Source organism: Ursus americanus, chromosome 19 (genome assembly GCF_024610735.1).
Source record: "Ursus americanus isolate L20-20 chromosome 19, mUrsAme1.1.p, whole genome shotgun sequence".
Classification (NCBI taxonomy): domain Eukaryota; kingdom Metazoa; phylum Chordata; class Mammalia; order Carnivora; family Ursidae; genus Ursus; species Ursus americanus.
In genome coordinates, this window is record NC_142145.1 from 34,375,870 (window position 1) to 34,395,476 (window position 19,607).

Consider the following 19,607-nt stretch of genomic DNA (forward strand, 5'->3'; position numbering starts at 1 on the left):
TCTATGCCACTGTATGCGTGTGGCTCTCTCCCTAGCGGAAGTCCCTGAGGAAAAGAAATGAGCTATCTCCTTTTCCAATCTCCTGCCTAGCACTGGGGTAGTCTAAGAGGGTAGTGAGAACCCAGCAGAAGACTAAGGATTTAAATGGCATGTGCCGAGTCATCCGAGGATGCCGGAACTTGTTGGTAAAAGTAGAAGAGAAACAATATTTGCATAGTTTCAAAGTCCCCCCTCCCACACTAATAAAGGAAAAGTTAATAATTGTACAATTGTACCTTAACCGGGTGATTAAAGTTAACATCCCCCGGAATGAAGGAAAGAGCTGTCAGGGGCCTCCTGCTATGATGGACTGAGGACTCAGCATCACTTTTTCCTGCTGAAAATGCATAACCTGAATGTAATCCTAGGAAAACATCAGACGAGCCCCAACTGGGGAACATTTTACAAAACGACTGGACTGTACTCAGAGAGAGACACAACAGCTAAATGCAACTTATGATCCTGGGCCCGAATTGTTTCTCTTTTGTTAAAAAGGATATTCAGGGAAAGGAAACCCGGAAGCTAAGAAGGAAGTCTGGCAGAACCTCAGGTGAGGTCCGCAGATAGGACGACAGCACCGTGTTCACGTCAGCCTCTTGCCTGCGCTCGCCGGACGGTGGTTATGTCAGAGCGGGCCCTGTTTGTAGGACGTCCGTGTTAAACTAGTAGGGGAAGGAGAGGATCCGTCTGCAATTTACTCTTGAATGCTTCACAAAAAAATTAATAATATATGTGTTTATATATGTGTGAGAAAGAGGGAACGATAAAGCAAATGAGTTAAAATGTTAACACTTGGGGAGTATGGGTGAAGGGTATACAGGAATTCTTTGTATTGTTTCCAAAACTTCTATGTAAGCCTGACTTCACAATAGAATGAGAAAAGGTGGCCAGCTGGAAATTCGCTGGGCCAGCCTGAAGACAGCTGTCAGCCACTTGGACCGGGCAATCCAGGGACGGGTTCCCCTCTCCACGGAGAGGGACCTGGGAGCCCTGCGTGGGGAGGCGATATGTAGCAGGGAAGCAGCAACGGTTGGAATCGATGCGGGTCTTTCCACTAGAGCCCGCTGCTCCTCTGAGTTTAGACACCAGGCCTAGCAGTCAAGGCTGCTCGCAGCTTACTGACTTTGGGGGTCTCTGTCTCCATGCCTTTAACACAGGATTCCTCTGCCCAGAACGCTTCCCTCCCTGCCTCTGCCCAGCCAAAAGGTCCCATCTTTGGGGAAGATTCTCACTGAAGCCCCCCTCGCAGGAGCCCCTCTTCAGGCCTCTGTGACGAATGGCCCATGGGAGCTGGAAGCTGCAGCTCGCATAGCTCCTGTGTGCTGCTGGGGTCAGGAACAATGTCACTGGATTTTGCCTAGGGCAGAGCGGACAATCCAAAAAACGCATCAGAGTGTACAGAAGACCATGTGTCCTGAACTTTTCGAATCTGATGACAGCTACGAATCCTCCGGTCTGGGAACATCCAGGTGAGGAGTGAGGTGGGATGAGAGGGCAGCTCTCTACCCAGACTGATGGCTTTGGAAGACTGGGAGACTCTTCCTTTCTGAGACAGCCCACTCCCACACCCCCCCTCCCCGACAGTGGGGGACAGAAGTCCCTGGGCCCCTGGCCCATTTCTCTGCTGTTTTCCAGAGCTCAGCTGGCAGATGTGGGGGCTGCACCCTCACAGGCCCTCCCTCCCCTGCTGCGGCTACACCTGCCGCTCCTCCCATCAGGTGAGAAGCAAGTGGCGAGGCAGGGAGACATTCCGCTGGGGGTCACTGGTCCCAAGACCCTTCTGACACTCATTGCTATTCGATTTTTTCCCTCCAACACAGTAAATCTCCTTCTATTATTCTCCAAGTTGATATAGTAAGTTGTGTCATTTTGAGAAGAAATACATAATGGTATATTAGAGGAATCATGGATCTCCTCATTCATGCTTAGAAAAAATTTATTACAATGTAAGAAAGTCTGAATAGCATGAATTTATTATAATGATTTAACACTTCTGCACTTGAGTTAAAAATGCCTCTCCATAAATAACTGTCCCTGGAAAACATAGCAAATTTACACAGTTTACCGTTTCCCAATGTTATATAAATCCAACAAGCTTAAATCACCTCCAGCCGGGAGGAGAGGGCTGAAAACCGGGGCTGTGGAGTTCATACGGTCTCAAGCGGCAGCGACAGGAAGCAGGACAGCTGGCCTTCCCTTCCTCCAGCTCCTCATCTCAGCACTGGGGAAGAGAAGGACAGAGAGCAGGGAACAGCACAGTTTCTAAGTGCAGCACAGGTGAAGGACCCTGGGCCTCGACATCCCGGTCAGGTGGTCAGGCCGTTGTGTGTGAGATGGTGCCAGTGAGGTGCCAGGCAAGGCCGCCCAGCTCTGGAGTGCAGAGGAAGGGTAGGGAGAGGCCGGTGCCCACACCCTGTCTGGGCCCTGGCCTTCCAGCCAAGCACCTCTTCTTCTCTCACAAATGCCAATAATGTTCTTTACTCCTGGGTCTTCCAGTCCCTCCACATTCCTTGGAGCCCCCTCTGGCTCCACTGGACACCCTGCCCAGGCCTCCTTGTACGGACACTCTTGCCTCATCATTCTGGCTTCCCTCTGGCCTAGATCAGCATTCCCGGCACCAACTTGTAAGGTAGGAATGACCACACCCTTTTTACAAATAATTTTATCAATTATTCTATCTGAGGCTTAGAGAGTATAATTTATAAAGCTTAACTTTAAATACAGTTTAAATTTATAAAGTATAACCTGTCTAAATGTGTACAACTCACAAGCGGTAAGGCTGAGTTGATTCCAAGGTCAATATTTGTCATCTTTGGACACTTTCCATTCTAAAAGGGAGGCAAACAACCAGCACAGTTTGAGGTGGGACACAACAGAAGGCTCTTGGAGCATTCTTGGAGCCAGGAGGAGAGTCTATAAGGATGCCTGGGGGGAATCAGGAAAATATGGAAGTGGTGACAACTGAGCTTGGTCTGGAAAGATTCATCCACAAGAGAGAGAGGTGGAAAAGTCACACATAGGGAAGAGCAGTATGTCTCTGGGAGGTGGCCGACAGCTGTGTGTTGCAAAGGTGAACGGAGCAGAGTCCTGGTGTGTCACTCTAAGGGGTATGTTCCTTGCCCTGTAAGCATTGTGGAGTCCTTTGGATTTTTAAGCAAGAAAGTTATAAATCTTAGATTTGTTCTGGAAAGAAAATGTGAGTCAGTGTGGGAATGAGGAGGAAGCAATGGAGGTGTCCCCAAGCCCCTCAATACAGCCCTCACTTTCTCTTTTGTGAGAGAGGGGCAAGCAGCCTGGTATAGCAGAGAGTACTGGACTTCGGAGGCACAGATCTGTTTAATGGCTTTCTCCCTTCCCTCCTTTCCCTCCCTTTCACCCATGCACCTACCTATCCATCTACTAACTGATAAACAGTGAAGACAGCCTACAACGTGCCAGGAACCATGCTAAGTTCTCGGGAGTGAGTGACGGCTAAGACCAGCATCTTATTCTGGCCACCATGGGGACTAGCATCTAAAGGAGGGATCAGATAAACAGGCGTTTCTAGCACAGCAAGTGTGGTGATCAAGGATATGCAAAGGGCTAAGAAAGCTCACAAGAAGGTCAGGAGAACTTCCATAGTTCTCCTGGAAGTTCACAGTGGTTGGAACACAGAAGTCAAGAGAAAGAAACCGTGGGGAAACGAAGGTGCTGGAGGTCTACAGTGGGCTAAACCACGAAGATCCTGGTGCGTTACGCTCCGAAGGCCAAGCTCTTTCTTAAGCACAATAGGAAACTGAGTACTGGAACTATCCAACACTTTTAAGCCAGGGTGCGACATGGCAACATGACCTTGGTATCTTCCTGGAGAACAGGAACAGGTAAACCTTGGGAGTGCTTATTTATCTGTGCTGAGCACCCGACATGCATTAGTTCACTGCACCCACAATAACCTCTTGAGGTAGGTTCTGTTATGACCCCCATTTAAAGATAAGAGTGAGGCAAAGAAGGGTATGGTCTCTTGTTCAAGGATGAATCCAGGCCGTCTGGCAGGAAGATCAGTGCAGAGACTGTTGTGCTGGAGAAACACCAGCACAGACGGAGCGAAGGGGGAGGGTTGAGAAACAGGAGGTGGGCTTGATACTACTTGGGAGTTTGACTGGACGGGGGGAGGGAATAATGACCCTCCCACCCCCAGAATCTGAGTTGGAATTCTATTCTTTACTAGCTGATGACCTTAGTTAGGGTTTGTTATGCCTCATTTTCATTATTAGTGCACAAGATAACACCCTGAAGACTTAGGTGTGCATAGACGGATCCCCGTCCTCATTCCATAAAGGACTTGAGAAAACACTATGCAAATGATTTCTTCAAAGTATGACTCTCATAAGCATTGAATAAGATGGCGCACAGGGCTTGGAGTTGGTTGAGTGATGATAGTGTTCTCGCCGCCTCTGCCTCTGAGGGGCACCTGCAGTCTCCTTGGAAAGGTGGAGGTGCCAGGTTGACTGGGGGCACAAGGAGCAGGAGAGGGTCTCTGGCTGTTAATTGAATCTACCAGTATGATCTCAAAACTGGGCATTTCAGGCACAAAAGCCCTTGCCTAACATTTCTTAGTACGTGAAGCCAACTAGACAGGACCATTTTCCTGTCTCAAAGTGCTGATAGTTCTTCCTTGCTGAGCAGTTTGGGTGACAGGCACATGGAAGGGACTCAGAGGTGCATGTAGATCAAAACTTCCACTCCAGCAACCACACAACTTAGAGGAGGCTTGGTGTCCATGTGATGAAAGCAAGCTGGAGTCAACCAGGAAAACCTATCAGGATGTGGCAAAGCGTTTTCTTTCTTTCTGTTAACCCAAGCTCCTGCTGTTTTAACACATACTGAAGAGAATAACATTTTGATAACCTGGGGCGCTGTTCTTGCTTTTAAGCTCTGCCCCACTGATCTGATGAGGGGTGCTGAAGGGACAATTTTATATCAAAATCACATGGGGAAAATAGCCACGCAGATAATTTATTAACTTAAAATCTTATGTGTATATAAACAGTTGCCCATGTTAAAAACAATACTCTCCGAAGTGAGGATAAACCATGCACTGGGAGGGGTCTGCCATAGCCTCCATCCACCTCACTAATGACCGCAGACTTCATCTGGCTCCTCTCTGTTAGGCCTATCCGTGCCCAGAGTCTCTGGCCGTGGTGTTGGGAGCAGGGCCAAGTGAAAAGAGCGGCTCTGAGGGAGGAGAGAGCCCCTCCCTTCCCCACGACATTTGGGGTTTTCTAGATAAGTCCTCACCATGGGGGGTCAGGTTTGGATGAACACAAGTGTGCCTATGGGAAGGATGACTGTCAGCAAAAGCTTTTCCTTGACTGACCTTAGTTTCCTAAATCAAGCACTTGGGGCCCCTGTAGGAGCTTCAACGGACATACTCTGTCCCGTCCCATTTTGCAAACATTGATTGGTTTTGCTCTCACAGAGTGGTGGGCAGCAGGGTGGGCAATGTTGCGGCATTATCTGAAGCACCCCTAATATGTGTCTAGTCTTGCTCTGAAGAAGCAGCTGGAGGCAAGCAGCCACTGTTGGGAGCACTTGACCAGGAAGAAAGGCAGACTCCTCTGCGTCAGACCCTCTCTCTGTAGGATATCTGCAATTAGGTCAAGCTTCCAGGCTCCACAACAGCCTCAAGGCTCTACAACAACCTTTTCATATATATATGTATCTTAAAGTCAGACAGATGAAGATGTTAACATACACTGTTCAATTCATAAGGAAGACACTGGATTAGACAGACACAAATTCACATCCCAGAGAAAGGCAACTGGTATGAAAATATGTTGATTGATGCTCTGCTGAAAATCCATCTCTGCTCTTCCAAATTACTCATGCAGGGGGAGGTCAAGAAGCAATTAAACTCCAATCTCTGGCACCTGACCACCCCCGCCCCCTGCCAAAAGCCCTGAGTTTATGTCTCACTTATGATTCTTCCAAAGGCAAACAAGCTTCTTTAAGAAAGCATAATCTTTTTCTTGATTCTTCTGGCACCCTCTTATTCTAGAGACCTGTAGAGACCCTGGTGTCCAAATGGGGGAGTATAGTTATGGCTGATCCAAGGGAATTGGACGTACTTAAGGTGCTCTTGATACCCGGGGCAAGGAAAAGATAGTTCTGGAAACCTAAATTTAGTTGAGAAAATGGCTGAGGGCTCTCAGTTTGTTTCTCCCCATTTTGCCACACCAAAGGAAACTCAATTTTCCAAATGCTTTCTGAAATGGGATGAAATTGACTCAGTTCCTGTCACGGGGTGAACTTTAAAAGGATAGTTTAATCTGCAGTATTTTTTCAACTTTTCAATTGGATGCCTAAAACTAGTTAATCCTGACCTCGGATTAAGGACTGGTGTTGGTAGGTCCCATTCTTCTCTTCTCCAAAGAGCAAAAAGACCCACATGAAGGAGGGCTGAGTAGAGGTGCTAGGGCCTCAGCCTGAAGAGACAATGAGATTTCCATCTATCCAGATAAGGAATCTGTTTAACGAGGATTTTGTAGGCTGAGATAATCTAGTCTCAATAAAGAATTCAGGGAAGCCCTGCAGGCTCACTAAATGCAGTTCACCCTGGGCGGTCTGACCTTGGCTACCAATCCTGACAGACTCTTGATCCCACTTCAAGCCTGGGGTTGGGTGAAAGGGAGAGAGAAACAGAAAGCAACACCCCCCAGATCAAATAAAGTCATCAAGCAGACACATCTGGGGCACATCTCCCTCGCTTTCAAAGACTGGGAAGTTGCCAACTCACTGGCTCTACCAAGCTCCTCACGCTGCCCATCGGTATGGGAGCCCACGAGAGCCCCCTGTAAGCTGAAGGACCCGTCTCAAGAGCTCCGCCAACAGCAGAACAGAGAGAGAATGGGGTCTCAAGTGTACTTCGTCCATGGGCCTCCTCTGGGTCAAACGGACGCCCAGGGGGAAAGAGAGGGAGATTCTGCTGGGGGTGGCGGAGGTGAATCTGGCAAGTAGAGATGGTTCTTTGGGGTCATGGGACAGTGACCCTGACCACAGTACATAAAAGGCCTGATCAACCTAGGGCCTTTGATCCTCATGAGGTAAGAGGGAGGACCAGGGAAAGCCTCTCAGCCTGTGGCAGCTGATGCTCCTCTCTCTAGTGGAATCTTCCCCAGACACAGCCATGGGCAGCTCGCAAATAGAGACACTTGGGTCAATAACAAGTACTGAGCTATTGGTCTTATTTATCCTGGGAAATGGGTGGACGGCAGGAAAAGCATGTCAGGCCTGTGCCTCCATTTTATTTCCCGAGGGTGTCACTCTGTTGCTGACTTAATGCTGGTTTCCAAGGGTTGGTTGGGTCCCTTCCTCCAGCCCATTGTGCCCTTTGGTTAAGGGCTGATGACTACCGGAACTGACTCACAATTGGTCCTCGGTGTTGCTTGTGACGGTAGGGGCACCAACTCCAACCTCGGAATTAAATGACTACACGTATGTGGAGGTAGGCAGTGAGGGAATAGAGGTAAAGGAGAGGTGGAAGGGTAAGGAGTCTGTCTTTCTGAAACTACTTATGTTACAAAGGGGCTACTTTTAAATCAGAGGGATCTTTCCGTGAAAAGGCCTTCCCTACAAAAGAAGCCAACCTTTTCCAACAAAGTACTGAGAAGGAAACACTCTGGAAATGAATATGCAAAGGCCTTTGCATGTTGAAAGTGTCCTATGTTAATTTTCTAATCTCTGCGTGGCATAGAAAAGATACTGCCCTCCACCCACATTGCCCCTTAATGTGTTACCTACTGATGGGTCTGATCAAAACCACTCTGGGTTTGTAGCATGATTACTACGTTCAACACGTAACAGGATGTTAGTGAGAGAGGTCCCTGTGAAAGGAGAGACACGGTTACTTTGCAATCAAATAATTTAAAATCCTACATCAGTATATAAAGAAGCCCACACAATTTGGATGGAAATTTTGTAGCGTGTGTTTCAACGTCAAATGAAAAAGATATCTTCCAGAATTTGATTCTCCTCCAGGTCTTCGGGGGTCCTGCCTGTCCCCATCTTGTTCCAGGTTGATTTTCGAGGGCTGAGTCGGCGAGTACTGTGATTCCAGGCCCCGGCTTCTCTGGAGGGATGGGACTGAGGTTTGGGAGCAGACTTTGGACTCAGAGATTGAACCAAATCCAGCAGAGATGTCTCATACCTGCAACACACACAACCCAGACAGAAAATGATCAGACCAGTGGAACATTAGAACCCAAGAAGCCTACAGAGATGGGAGCTTTAGGGAGGGTAAGCAGCAGAAGGCCCCTGCTGCCTGCCTGTAAGCTCTTCTCTTCTGCTGATCACCAACATTGTTTTCTAAGCTGTGAAGAGAGACTGTGGAGTGGGCAAAGGAATGGTGACAACAGTAATGATGGCAGTAGTAGCATTTACTGTAGGCTTATTAATTGTCAGGCACTGTTCTTAATGCTTTACATGTATTCAACCTTCATTTAACCCTCTGAACAACCCTACGAAGTAGGTACTCTACTCTTCTGATCTCTAGTACATACACAAGGAAACCGAGGCTCAGGGAAGGAACTCATCCAACATGAAGCCAGTATATGGCACAGTCAGGATTTGGACTCAAGTAGTTTGTCTCCAGTGCTCTCATTCAGGACATTAAAGCTGTCTGGTTTAAATCTCTCCTCTACCATTTGCAGGCTGTGTGATCTTGGGAAAGTTCTTCAACCTTTCAGTTCAGATTCTCAGGCATAAGGGGCTAACAGAACTCCTGTTAGGATTAAATGAATCAGTTGGTATAAATTAACATAATAAGTACTCAGTAAATGTTAGTTCCTTCCTGCTGTCTCACTCCCATTCTCTCTAGAATCTTGGTAAAAGAAACTCTCCTCTGAATCTATGAAGAGCTCTCTCCAAAGAAAGACTGCCTTGGTGTCTGGCATTTTCATCAAAAAGGGTAGGCTTAGAGCAGCAGACAGACAGAGAAACTAATAGTGGTCAGTAACACCCTCATCCATGGCCCATCTGTATGTATTCCCACTATGGAAAGCCAAAGGCATAAATGTATCTGCCTCTATACTCATTCCTACTAGGAGCCAAGTCATTTCTACAGATATATCATGAAGCCTTGAGCAGGCGCACATGGCCCTAGACTTGGCTTAATGCTCTTCTGTTGCTGTCTTGAAACTCTTGATTTTTTTCTTTGACCTTGTGTCTTACAAATGAAATCTGATGGGATAAGGGAGCAGGTGTGTGAACAGAGGAGATACGCTGGGTATGCGTATGTGGGTTCAGGCCACAGGCACAGCGGGCAATGATGGGCAGTGTGTATTCCAAACAGTCGGCCTGCCTGCCTGGTGTGCACATTCCTGCCAAAAGCAGCCAGAGCTGCAGGGCTCTGAGGGTGTGGCTGGGGCTGGGACCTGGGCCCATTCTGGTGACGGTGATGATGGTGGCAGCAGGAGAAGCAGCAGTTGTGGGAGCACTTGCTGGCTTGCCTGTCTTTTCCCAGAACCCATCCCCCCACGGCAAAATATTAGCTCTCTGGCCTGAGCGCTGAAATGAGAACGGTAGCATTTAGGCAATACACATCAGTAAAATACTATAGAACAAAGCATACACGTGGACATTGCAATAAAGCATATACAAGAGATATAAGAATTCTTCAAAGGGTTTAGAATCAGGTGTTAAAACCTGCTGCACCAGGGCGCCTGGGTGGCTCAGTCAGTTAAGCATAAGACTCTTGATTTCGCCTTAGGTCATGATCTAAGGTCCTGAGATCGAGCCCCACATCAGGCTCTGCGCTGGGCACAGAGCCTGCTTAGGATTCTCTCTCTCCCTCTGCCTTCTGCCCCTTCTTCCCCCTCACACACATGCTCTCTTTAAAAAAAACAAAACAAAACAAAAACCCAAGAAACCCCAGAACTCCTTCCCGCCCCCTGCTAAACCAACCGCGCCATTGCAAAGTAAATATCCACGGGTTTAGAAATTAAATGTAAAGATTGTTGCATCTGATGGAAAACAACACTATTTTCATATGCAGCTTCAAATGAACCAATTAATGAGGATGACAATTTTAAAATTAATTTTTTCTTTGTCATGAAAGATATGGCAATAGAAAGCATAGGTAGGAGTTTTGAACTATATACAAATCACTAAGTCACTTTTGGTTTCTTGTATGACCTCTAGAAGTTATGGGACATACCAGAGAAAAACAACACTGAACAAACTGATGATTAAAATTAGATTTTCTGACATATATAAAACTAATGTGTATAAAGAGTTGTACCTTTTTAGAAAAATTGTCCTGTATCATCAGCTCAAGAGATACTGGAATTTATATTTTGAAATCATTTATCAGAAATCTATCCTAGTGTTGCCACAACCTATAAAATATTCCCAACAGCTCCAGTGTCAGTTGCATCCGCAGAAAGATTCTTCTTAAAATTAAAAATTATCAAAAATTATGTGTGATCTTTCATTTGCCAAGAGTGACTGATTTGCTTTTAATTGTATCATTTAAAATAAAGTTGCTAAATGTATCAATTTTGATGATCTAATAAATGAATTTAAAGAAAAGTGAGCCAGAAAAATCTTATGATCAGTCAGGTTATCACATTAATAAAGTATTATTTATTATATAAAATTATGACCTCAAAAATATAAATTTTTTTTGCTATCTGTAGGTTTATGCTATTACTCATGTATCACCATTACTGGTCATGCTTTATAAATTTCTTCTTAAAGGAAAAAACTTTGTATTTTAGTAACTTTAACTGTACATCTTCATCCTACTTTTTTTCTTCATCCTACTTTTTGAACAAGGGGTCCCACATTTTCATTTTGCATTGGTCTCGTAAGTTATGTAGCTGGCCTGCCCTCAAGTTCCAGGCAAGATCAGACTAACATCTCAGGCATGGAAATGTCATATTTTCTATGGTATGAAAAACTGTAAATTAAAATTCTTTTGAGCAGAATTTTCTTTTTGTAGATTTTATTCTCACAGCATTAAGGCACTATTTCAATACAATTATCTCTGCCATTCAAAACAATGGTTACTGTGTTCAACCAAAACATCTTCATTTAAGGTGTAAGCCAGTGAGTTGAGTACTGTTTCCAAGAAAGTTTCTTTATCAGAAAGACGGACCTACTTCATGCTCAAGATATAGGCTTTGTTTGAACCTTCCTTAGAGACATGTGGCAATCTTGTAATATTCACCTCTTCATACAGACTGTCAAAACTTATTGAAAAGTTAGAAACAATGGAAAGGTGTATTCTTCTATATAATTTCATGCTTAAAACAGCTAGGGAGTAATACTCTGAATGAGGAAATAAACCAGCTGTTAAAAAAAATAGAGCCCAAATAATTGGGGATCTGAAAGTATGTCAGAAATCAATCTTTCAGAGATGCAAACTGAAATAGAGAGTAATGACAGGGATTTGTGCTTAAAGACTGCTTTAATAGGTACCAACTTATTTGATCATTTGAAAAAAAAAGCTGTGTGCTTCAAATTCCTTCACAGTACTCTTATTCATACACAATATAGTAGAAAAAAATCTTTATAATATGGAAAGAGTGACCCACAAAACCGTAGAAAGTTAGATCTGATGCATTAGGATAAGTTAGGTTATGCGGCGGAACAAATTAACGTCAAGTTCCAATGGCTTCACATAACTCAAATACATGTCATGCTTATGCTATAGGCTCAAAGTAGGTCCAGGCAGAGTGGCTCCACTATCTTCTGGCTACATCACCTGGAACATGTAAGCCTCTCTACTGTTTCGGCCGGGCAGAGAAACTGAGGAATTGTACATAGGTTTTCACAGCCTGGAAGTGACACAACACTTCTCCTTCTATCTGATTGGCCAGAACTAGTCATGTAGCTCCAGAAGGGGAGGAGAACCGGATATTGGCGAACACTTAGTAATGCTTAGTCATGGAGGACTGGGTCTTAGGCATAATTTGAAACAATCCTCTTATTTTACTGAGGTTCAGAGAGCTGTACGTGAACTGATTAGGGTCACACAGCAAGTGAGTGGCAGAGCCAAGTGGTTTTTACTTCAGGCACCTTGACTTCCTAGACTTGAGTCTTTCCACCAAGATAAATCAGATGTGTAACTAAAGGAAGAGTAGAAGAAGAAAATGGTTGCTGTTTCCAATTGCATTTTATTTTATTTTTTTAGAGAGAGAGAGAGAGAGTGTACAGGCACAAGTCGGGGGGGGGGCAGACAGAGGGAGAGGGAGAGAAAGAATCTTAAGCAGGTCCAGCGCAGAGCCCGAGTTGGGCCTTGATCTCATGACCCTGAGATCATGACCTGAGCCAAAATCAAGAGTTGGATGCTTAACTGCCTGAGCCATCCAGGCACCCCTACATTTTATTTTAAAAGTATAGTATGATTAGTTGTAACTCAGCGTGAACACATCCACATTCGAAATCAACTGGGCTATCTTTTTGCCAATAATTTCATTTACCCTAAAGTACAAATGCTTATCTGCATGATTCTGCTGTTATCATAAAAATTCTCTTTCTCTAGAAGCCATATTCTATCATGGATTACACTGTGGCAGAAGAATCAGAAAGTCTGTGGTAGACAAGGACCTCACATTTCAGTGGCACCTCACAGCTAATTTTATTCAAGTCTTTTAACAGTACTTTTGCTATCAGGAAAGACTAAATAATTTCACAGATTAAAAAGCAAGAAAATAGCAAAGATTGTTTTAAAAACCAAAGCTTGAGATATCATCCAATTTTATACCAGAATTATATATGCAATAAAGCAAAATAAAAAATGAATTCCTATGGCATTTGATACTAAATACCAGGAAAGAGCAGTGTTCATCAAATTATGTTCTGTGAGCAGTGTGCCTTAGTTTGCTGAGGTGACATGTGACAGGAGGTTAGTTATAAAGTTGATTAACTTGGCCTGACCCTGATGGGAGTTTGGTGTTTAAACTATTTAAAGGGATAGGCAACTTATTCGATCTATAAAAATACCATCCCTGGAGAAACTCAGACTCTATTTGAGCCATAGGCATTGACTATGTTGGTCTTTCTTGCGTCTGTACCTCACAGAGCCAGTGCTCCCGAGCTACCCGGGCACATAGGCTGACTTATAAGCTTCCTTACGGAGCAGTGGTAAGCAGAAGGCTGATTTGGTTTATTCTGCCAGTCCCATCCAGGAAACAATTTGGACTTGGCTGTACTGGCATGAATTCTGTCCTCCTAGAGATCTCACTCCAGTTTTGGTTGCCTCTGACCTAGCAAGACATCGAGACAAAACCCAGGGAAGGACGTGGCCTCTGGAGCTTTCCCCTCACATTCCCTTTTATCATCTTTTGTGATTTCAGATCTCTCCGGATTATCCTCCTCTTCTCTCACCTTTTAAATGATGGCATGTCCCAGGGCTCAATCCTCAGCTCTCATAGCTTAAGTGATTACAATCGTTCACATGACTTTTAATACTATCAATATGTCCTAAATGTAGAGCTCCAAGATGGAGCTTGCTCTCAAGTTCCAGACTCACATCCCAACTGCTGCCTGATTTCTCCTCTTGGATGTGTAATAGGCATTCTAACTATCCTAAACAGAACTCATTTCCCCCCCTTTAAATCCTGCTCCTCTCCATCGAGCCAGCTACCTCTGGGCCTGAACACGTGCTGTGTCCTCTGCTTAGGATGCTCTGCTGTCAGACCTAGCTTGCTTCCTCTAGTCATTAATGTCACCTCCTCAAAGAGGCCTTCCCTAAATGCTCTATCTGAAATAGTCATTATACCACATTCATTTTATCTCATTAAGTGTTTTTTTTTAAAATATTTTATTTATTTATTTGACAGAGAGAGACAGCGAGAGAGGGAACACAAGCAAGGGGATGTGCGAGGGAGAAGCAGGCTTCCTGCCGAGCAGGGAGCCCAATGTGGGGCTCGATCCCAGGACCCTGGGATCATGACCTGAGCGGAAGGCAGACGCTTAACGGCTGAGCCACCTAGGCGCCCTGGTGTTTTATTTTCTTTGTATCACTCAATACTACCTAAAATACATTATTTATTGCCTATCTCTTTCCACAGTAATGAGCTCCATGAGGACGGGGTCATTATTGTGTTAACTGATACCATCTCCAGTGCCAAGAATGGTATCTGACACAAGGTAGCTGCTAAATATTTGTTGAAAAAAATGAATGGTCCAATGGCTTAGATCTTAGTACCTTCCTCCATAAGTAGCTTTTTAAAAGTTTTGGACAGCTAGTCTTTAAAAAAAATCACAATTTGGGGCACCTGGGTGGCTCAGTTGGTTAAGTGGCCAGCTCTTGGTTTCGGCTCAGGTCATGATCTCAGTGTCCTGGGATAGAGCCCCACATCAGGGCCTGTGCTCTGTAGGGAGTCTGCTTGAGATTCTCCCTCTCCCTTTGCCCCTCTCTCCACTCTTTCTCTCTCTCTCTCTAAAATAAATAAATAAATCTTCAAGTGGTGGCTCTACCAAAAAAAGTCATCACAATGTATTTCAAACATTCTGCAAAGTATTACCCATCCACACATTCTTGTTGTTTTCATTTTACAAAAAAGGATATTACACATATAGTTTGTATAAACTACTTTTTCATTTGATATATTGGGACTATTTTTTCCTTATCAATTTTCTACAACATTATTTTTAATGAAGAGCACTTAGGTTAGGTCCAAAGTCTTTTGAGACAAAATCAACTAGGTCTCTTATTCCTTCTCTCACTTGGTCAATGCCCAAAGGCTATTCCCCACTACAATCCAACACAGGTTAGCAAAATACTGCTATCTCTGTTATGTTCTGTACTTCCTCCCTCCTTATTCCCATCCCTTCCCATGCCCTCCAATGCTTCTAGAGCTTTTGCTTCATGACATACTTGGCTATATTTTGTACTCTTCTTAGAGTACTCCCTTCATCTCCTATTTTTCCTGAAACCTGGCTCTTTGCTGAGGTCAATGCTTTCCCTACATTATTCTGAGTGGGCACTGTTTATACTCAACATACCCTATGTATTTCATGGCCAAAGGTAGTATTGGAATCATCACTGCTTCCATTATTGCTTTTTGATCACTATTCCCCAGCACCACATTAAATTCTTATTGCTCTGAGTATCCTGTCATCTGCTCTACCACTCTCAACCTCTCTTCATCTATATCATCTATTTACCCACTCACTCTCAATCACTGAAGATGTTAACACTTGATTCTTCCCCTTGATTTTACTTGGACAGTTCAAGTTAACTTTTGCCATCATCCTTGTTAATGTTAACATCACATGAATGACACTGGACCAACACTCTGACTTCTTAGTTCCTTGACATCTCAGGTCAAAGACTTTCTCATCAAGCCTTTCTATTCATATCCTGGAACCTGTCATCAATTAAAATGGCATCTTTTTTGAATTTAGTAATTCAAACATTCTACTACTTTCTGATGCCCACATGCTACCTTCAAGCTTGCTTTTTCAACTATTTCCAGTATCTCTGCCCATTGGTCTCATCAGACCATTAATTCAAACAACGATTGCTCTAAGAACTAAGAATAAAGTGGTGAGCAAATTCACTAAAATCTCTGTCCTGGTGGGACCATTAATAGCATACTTTCTTCCCAGCCCTTTATCCCTTATTCATCTTGAATTCATGGTCTGGCATTCCAATCACTCATTTAACAATGCTCTTAAAAACGTGTCCACTGTGTTTCTGTCCTCTCTCCTAAATCTGGCAAAAGCACAACGCTGCATGAATCTAAATGTCTGCCTTTTCTGTGAGTTATAGTTGGGCAACTTAGTGTAAATAAAACAATGTTCAAAGAAACGAGCAAACAAAGAGCAGATCCAATATAAATTCATTGTCACTAACCTTAAGTGGGTGCGACACATTTTCTGACAAAGCTACTGTATTTCTCTAATCAGCTGTTTTGTTCTCCTCATTTCCCCTTCTTACTACTTTCCTAAACAGATGGCCTTGCTTCCCACTTCAGAGAAAACAGAGGTCATTAAAGAGAATTTGTCTTTACTCTATCAAGTTTACAAGTCTTTCAGCACTCATCATTTCCTCCTTTCATACTGAAGGAAGTGATCCTTCTTTTAGACAAGACTAACTACTCCATTTATGTTTCTTAGGGACATTTTTGTATTGACTATCCACTCTAGAACCTTCAGTCTTTTCCTGTTTACCGTTAATCAAGAGTACTTAAGGAGACCTCCCCTTTTATAACCAAACCATTTCTGATTTTATTACAATCTGGCTTTCATCTTCTACCACACCACTAAAATTGAAATCACCAAATTCACCAATGATCTCCACGTTGTTAAATCAAATGGATTTTTTGTAGCACTTATTTTACATAATGTCTCTGCAGCATTCAATGTAGCTGAATGCTTCTTTATAAACTTCAAACTGTTTTATTGAAATAAAAATACACACAGAAATTTACCTATTTAAAGCACACAGATCAGTGGTTTCTACTTTATTAAGAATTAGGCAACTATCATAATTTAATTTGAGAACATTTTCATTGCCCCCTGCCCCCCTAAAGAAACCCTGTTCCTATTAGCAGTCACTCTCTATTTCCATCCCCTCTCCTAGCCCTAGACAACCACTATCTATCTCCATAAAGTTGCCTGGACATTTCATATATATAAAACCATATAGTATATAGCCTTTTGTGATTGGCTTTTTCATTTAGCAAATGTTTTCAAGATTCAACCATGTTGTACCATGTATCATTACTTCACTCTTCTTTGTTGCCAAATAATATTCCAGTTTGGATAGACCACATTTTGTTTATCCATGCATCACATGATAGACATTGGGTTGTTTCTACCCTTTGGTTAGTGGGAACAGTGCCTCAATAAACAGTCATGTACAAATTTCAGCATGGACATATGTTTAATTTCTCTTGGGTAGATACATAGGAGTGGGATTGCAAGCTCTATGTTTAACCTTTTAAGGAACTGCCAGACTGTTTCCCAAGCTGGATGTACCAGTCCATACCAGTATGTGGAGGTCTTTTTCCTGAGACTGTTAAGCGTCTTCAGAGAAGAATCTTCCAATATTCTACATGGTAAGGAGATGTAGTCTACTTCTGGGCCAGGGAAGGAAGCCAAACTTTCCATTTGTAGACTTTGAATTTATCCTATTTTTAGCCTAATCTGACTCATTTCACCTTCCAAAATATGACATTCCTTAATGTCTCTTCTCTGTTGAACTTTCTAGATAGGGTTCGTCTCTAGTCTTTTGCTTGGGACTAATACTCCATATATGGTACTGTGGTAGAGGTACTGAGTTTCTTAATTCTCACTTCACATGTCCATTCCATAATATTTTTTGTTCCACTCCACATCACTACTTTCCATTGTTCATGTTGTTTCTAATTCCCAAAACTTTCCAAAGTTCTGTGCCATCCATGTCTTTTTGTGTGAATACCCTTCTCAGTGCTTTCTAGCTGTCCAATAGAACCTCTGTTCTATTTAGTAAGTTACTAATCCTTCATTCATTTTCCATTTTCCAAAAATGTGAATAAATCTCTGGTATATTGATGAGTCTTCTGATGTACTTATCCTTGTGAATTTATTCCTTTAAAAGCATTCACTTACTGTCATCATATTGGGGTTTCAGGAAATAGATAAACATAAGTTCTCAATTATCTTAGCTACGAAATGTATTTCCAGAGAGGTTACATAAATTTCTTTTAGGTTTGTTTATTTATTTAAAAGTTTACTTTTAAAAAAATTTTTCTTTTAGGTTTATTATTAGGAGGAATTCCCTAATTTTTTCATTGCTCATATGAATGAATCCCCCTTCCCCATTATATCTTTTAAATAGCTAGTGCTGGTAGAGAGATTTATAGTAATTAAGTTTTGTACAATATTGAACTCTCTTAATTTCTTTAGATTATTTTTTTAATTGATTCTTATGGGTTTTATGGGTAAACAATGACACTGACTATAAATAATGATAGGATGTATGCGATTTCTATTATTTGTATTATTTTTTCTTATATTATTGTATTGGCTAACACTTCCAGGGAAATACCAAAATTATAGGGTTTTTAAAAAAAGATTTTATTTATTTATTTGAGAGAGAGTGAACGAGCAAGACAGCACAAAAGCAGGGGCAGAGGGAGAGGGAGAAGCAGACCCCCCTGCTCATCAGGGAGCCCGATGCGGGGCTCAATCCAAGGATACTGGGATCATGACCTAAGCCAAAGGCAGACACTTAACGGACCCAGGCTGATCTAAAAGGAATTATCTATTGTTTCACTGTTAAGTATTTGCCATCCAGGTGTTCTTTATTATGCTAAGTATTTCCTCTTTCGGCTTACTAAAATCAAGAATGAAAAATTAATTTTACCAAGTAACTTTTGAGTGTATATTGAGATGATAATATACTTTTTCTTTTTTGATATATTGCTAAGGAATATTCTGTTTTTGGCTTCTGAAATAGGAACCACATTCAAGGTCCTAGAATATATTCTACTTGGTTATGTAGTAGTATTCTTTATATATATCACTAAATTAGATTCTTTACAATTATTTAAGGGTTTAAAAAGCTGTATTTATAGGGAATATTTGTTTATAGTCTTTTTTATGGTTCTTTTTTTCCCCTATATGTTATCCTTACCTGGGTGGGAGAAAAGGAATGGTACCAATTCAAGAAAGAATGGCTTTATAAAGAAAGTGGAAGGATAACCATTTATCATACTGGGCCAGGAGTCCTCACATAGGTCTTCTCCGGAGTCCTAAAATAGTTCTTCCCAGAAGTTCTCTAACTGCTAAAGCAAAACTAGGCTGCTATTCAGGTTTTTGAAGCACTTACAGAAGATATAGCATATTTTATAAGTGCTTCACAATCACTTGTCAAGCATCGACAAAAAGGCTAGTAAGAATAACAGGGTGGTCTTGAACCTGCCTATGAAACTGCAGACCTCACAGGAGAACTACTCATATAGATGGAGAGAAAATCAGATGTGTGCAGACATAGGATTGAGGGTACTACTCAGAACCTTACCTTTCTGTGTCTTGTTTTCCATTCAACAGGGGTGCTATCACAACAGGACTTTGCTAACTCTAATTTAACATATTTCTTCCTGAAGTGCTTATCAGCCATAGAATGAATACTATGCAAAATCAGTTCACCTTGAAAGGAGGCTAAAGAACTTACCAAAAGTCAATGAGTATGTGGAAGATGCTCCAATCAAGAACATTTTAAAAAATATTTTATTTATTTATTTGAGAGACAGAGAGAGAGAGAGAGAGACAGAGAGTGAGAGTGCATGAGCGCATGAGTGGAGGGAGGGGCAGAGGGAGAGGGACAAGCAGACTTTCCTCTGAGTGGGGGTCCAGTCCCAGGACCCTGAGATCATGACCAGAGCTGAAGTCAGACACTTAACTGACTGAACCATCCAGGTGCCCCTCAAGAATAATTTTAATATAATATATTAACAGGCACAGCTAACAGAGTAAAATCTCTTATTCATGTTATTACAATTTATATTTTTCTGTAATCTTTACCTTTTCATCTAAGACTCAGTTTCTTATATGAGAAGGAAAAGGAACTAGAAGAGCTACAATTAAGAAGA

General features: G+C 42.6%; 1 protein-coding gene across 3 annotated transcripts in view; it reads right to left on the reverse strand.

Annotated features, from left to right (window-relative positions):
- Positions 1-1,994: 1,994 nt before the first annotated feature.
- KIAA1328 (KIAA1328 ortholog) overlaps positions 1,995-19,607 on the reverse strand; it is a 335,333-nt gene continuing 317,720 nt past the window's right edge. For 2 of the 3 annotated variants that reach the window (XM_045777841.2, XM_045777840.2), the window contains one exon: positions 1,995-8,224. In XM_045777841.2, coding sequence (XP_045633797.2) covers positions 8,014-8,224 — 211 coding nt within the window. In that variant the 3' untranslated portion in view covers positions 1,995-8,013. The remainder of the gene's footprint in view (positions 8,225-19,607) is intronic. The other variant, XM_045777846.2, reaches the window with a different exon arrangement.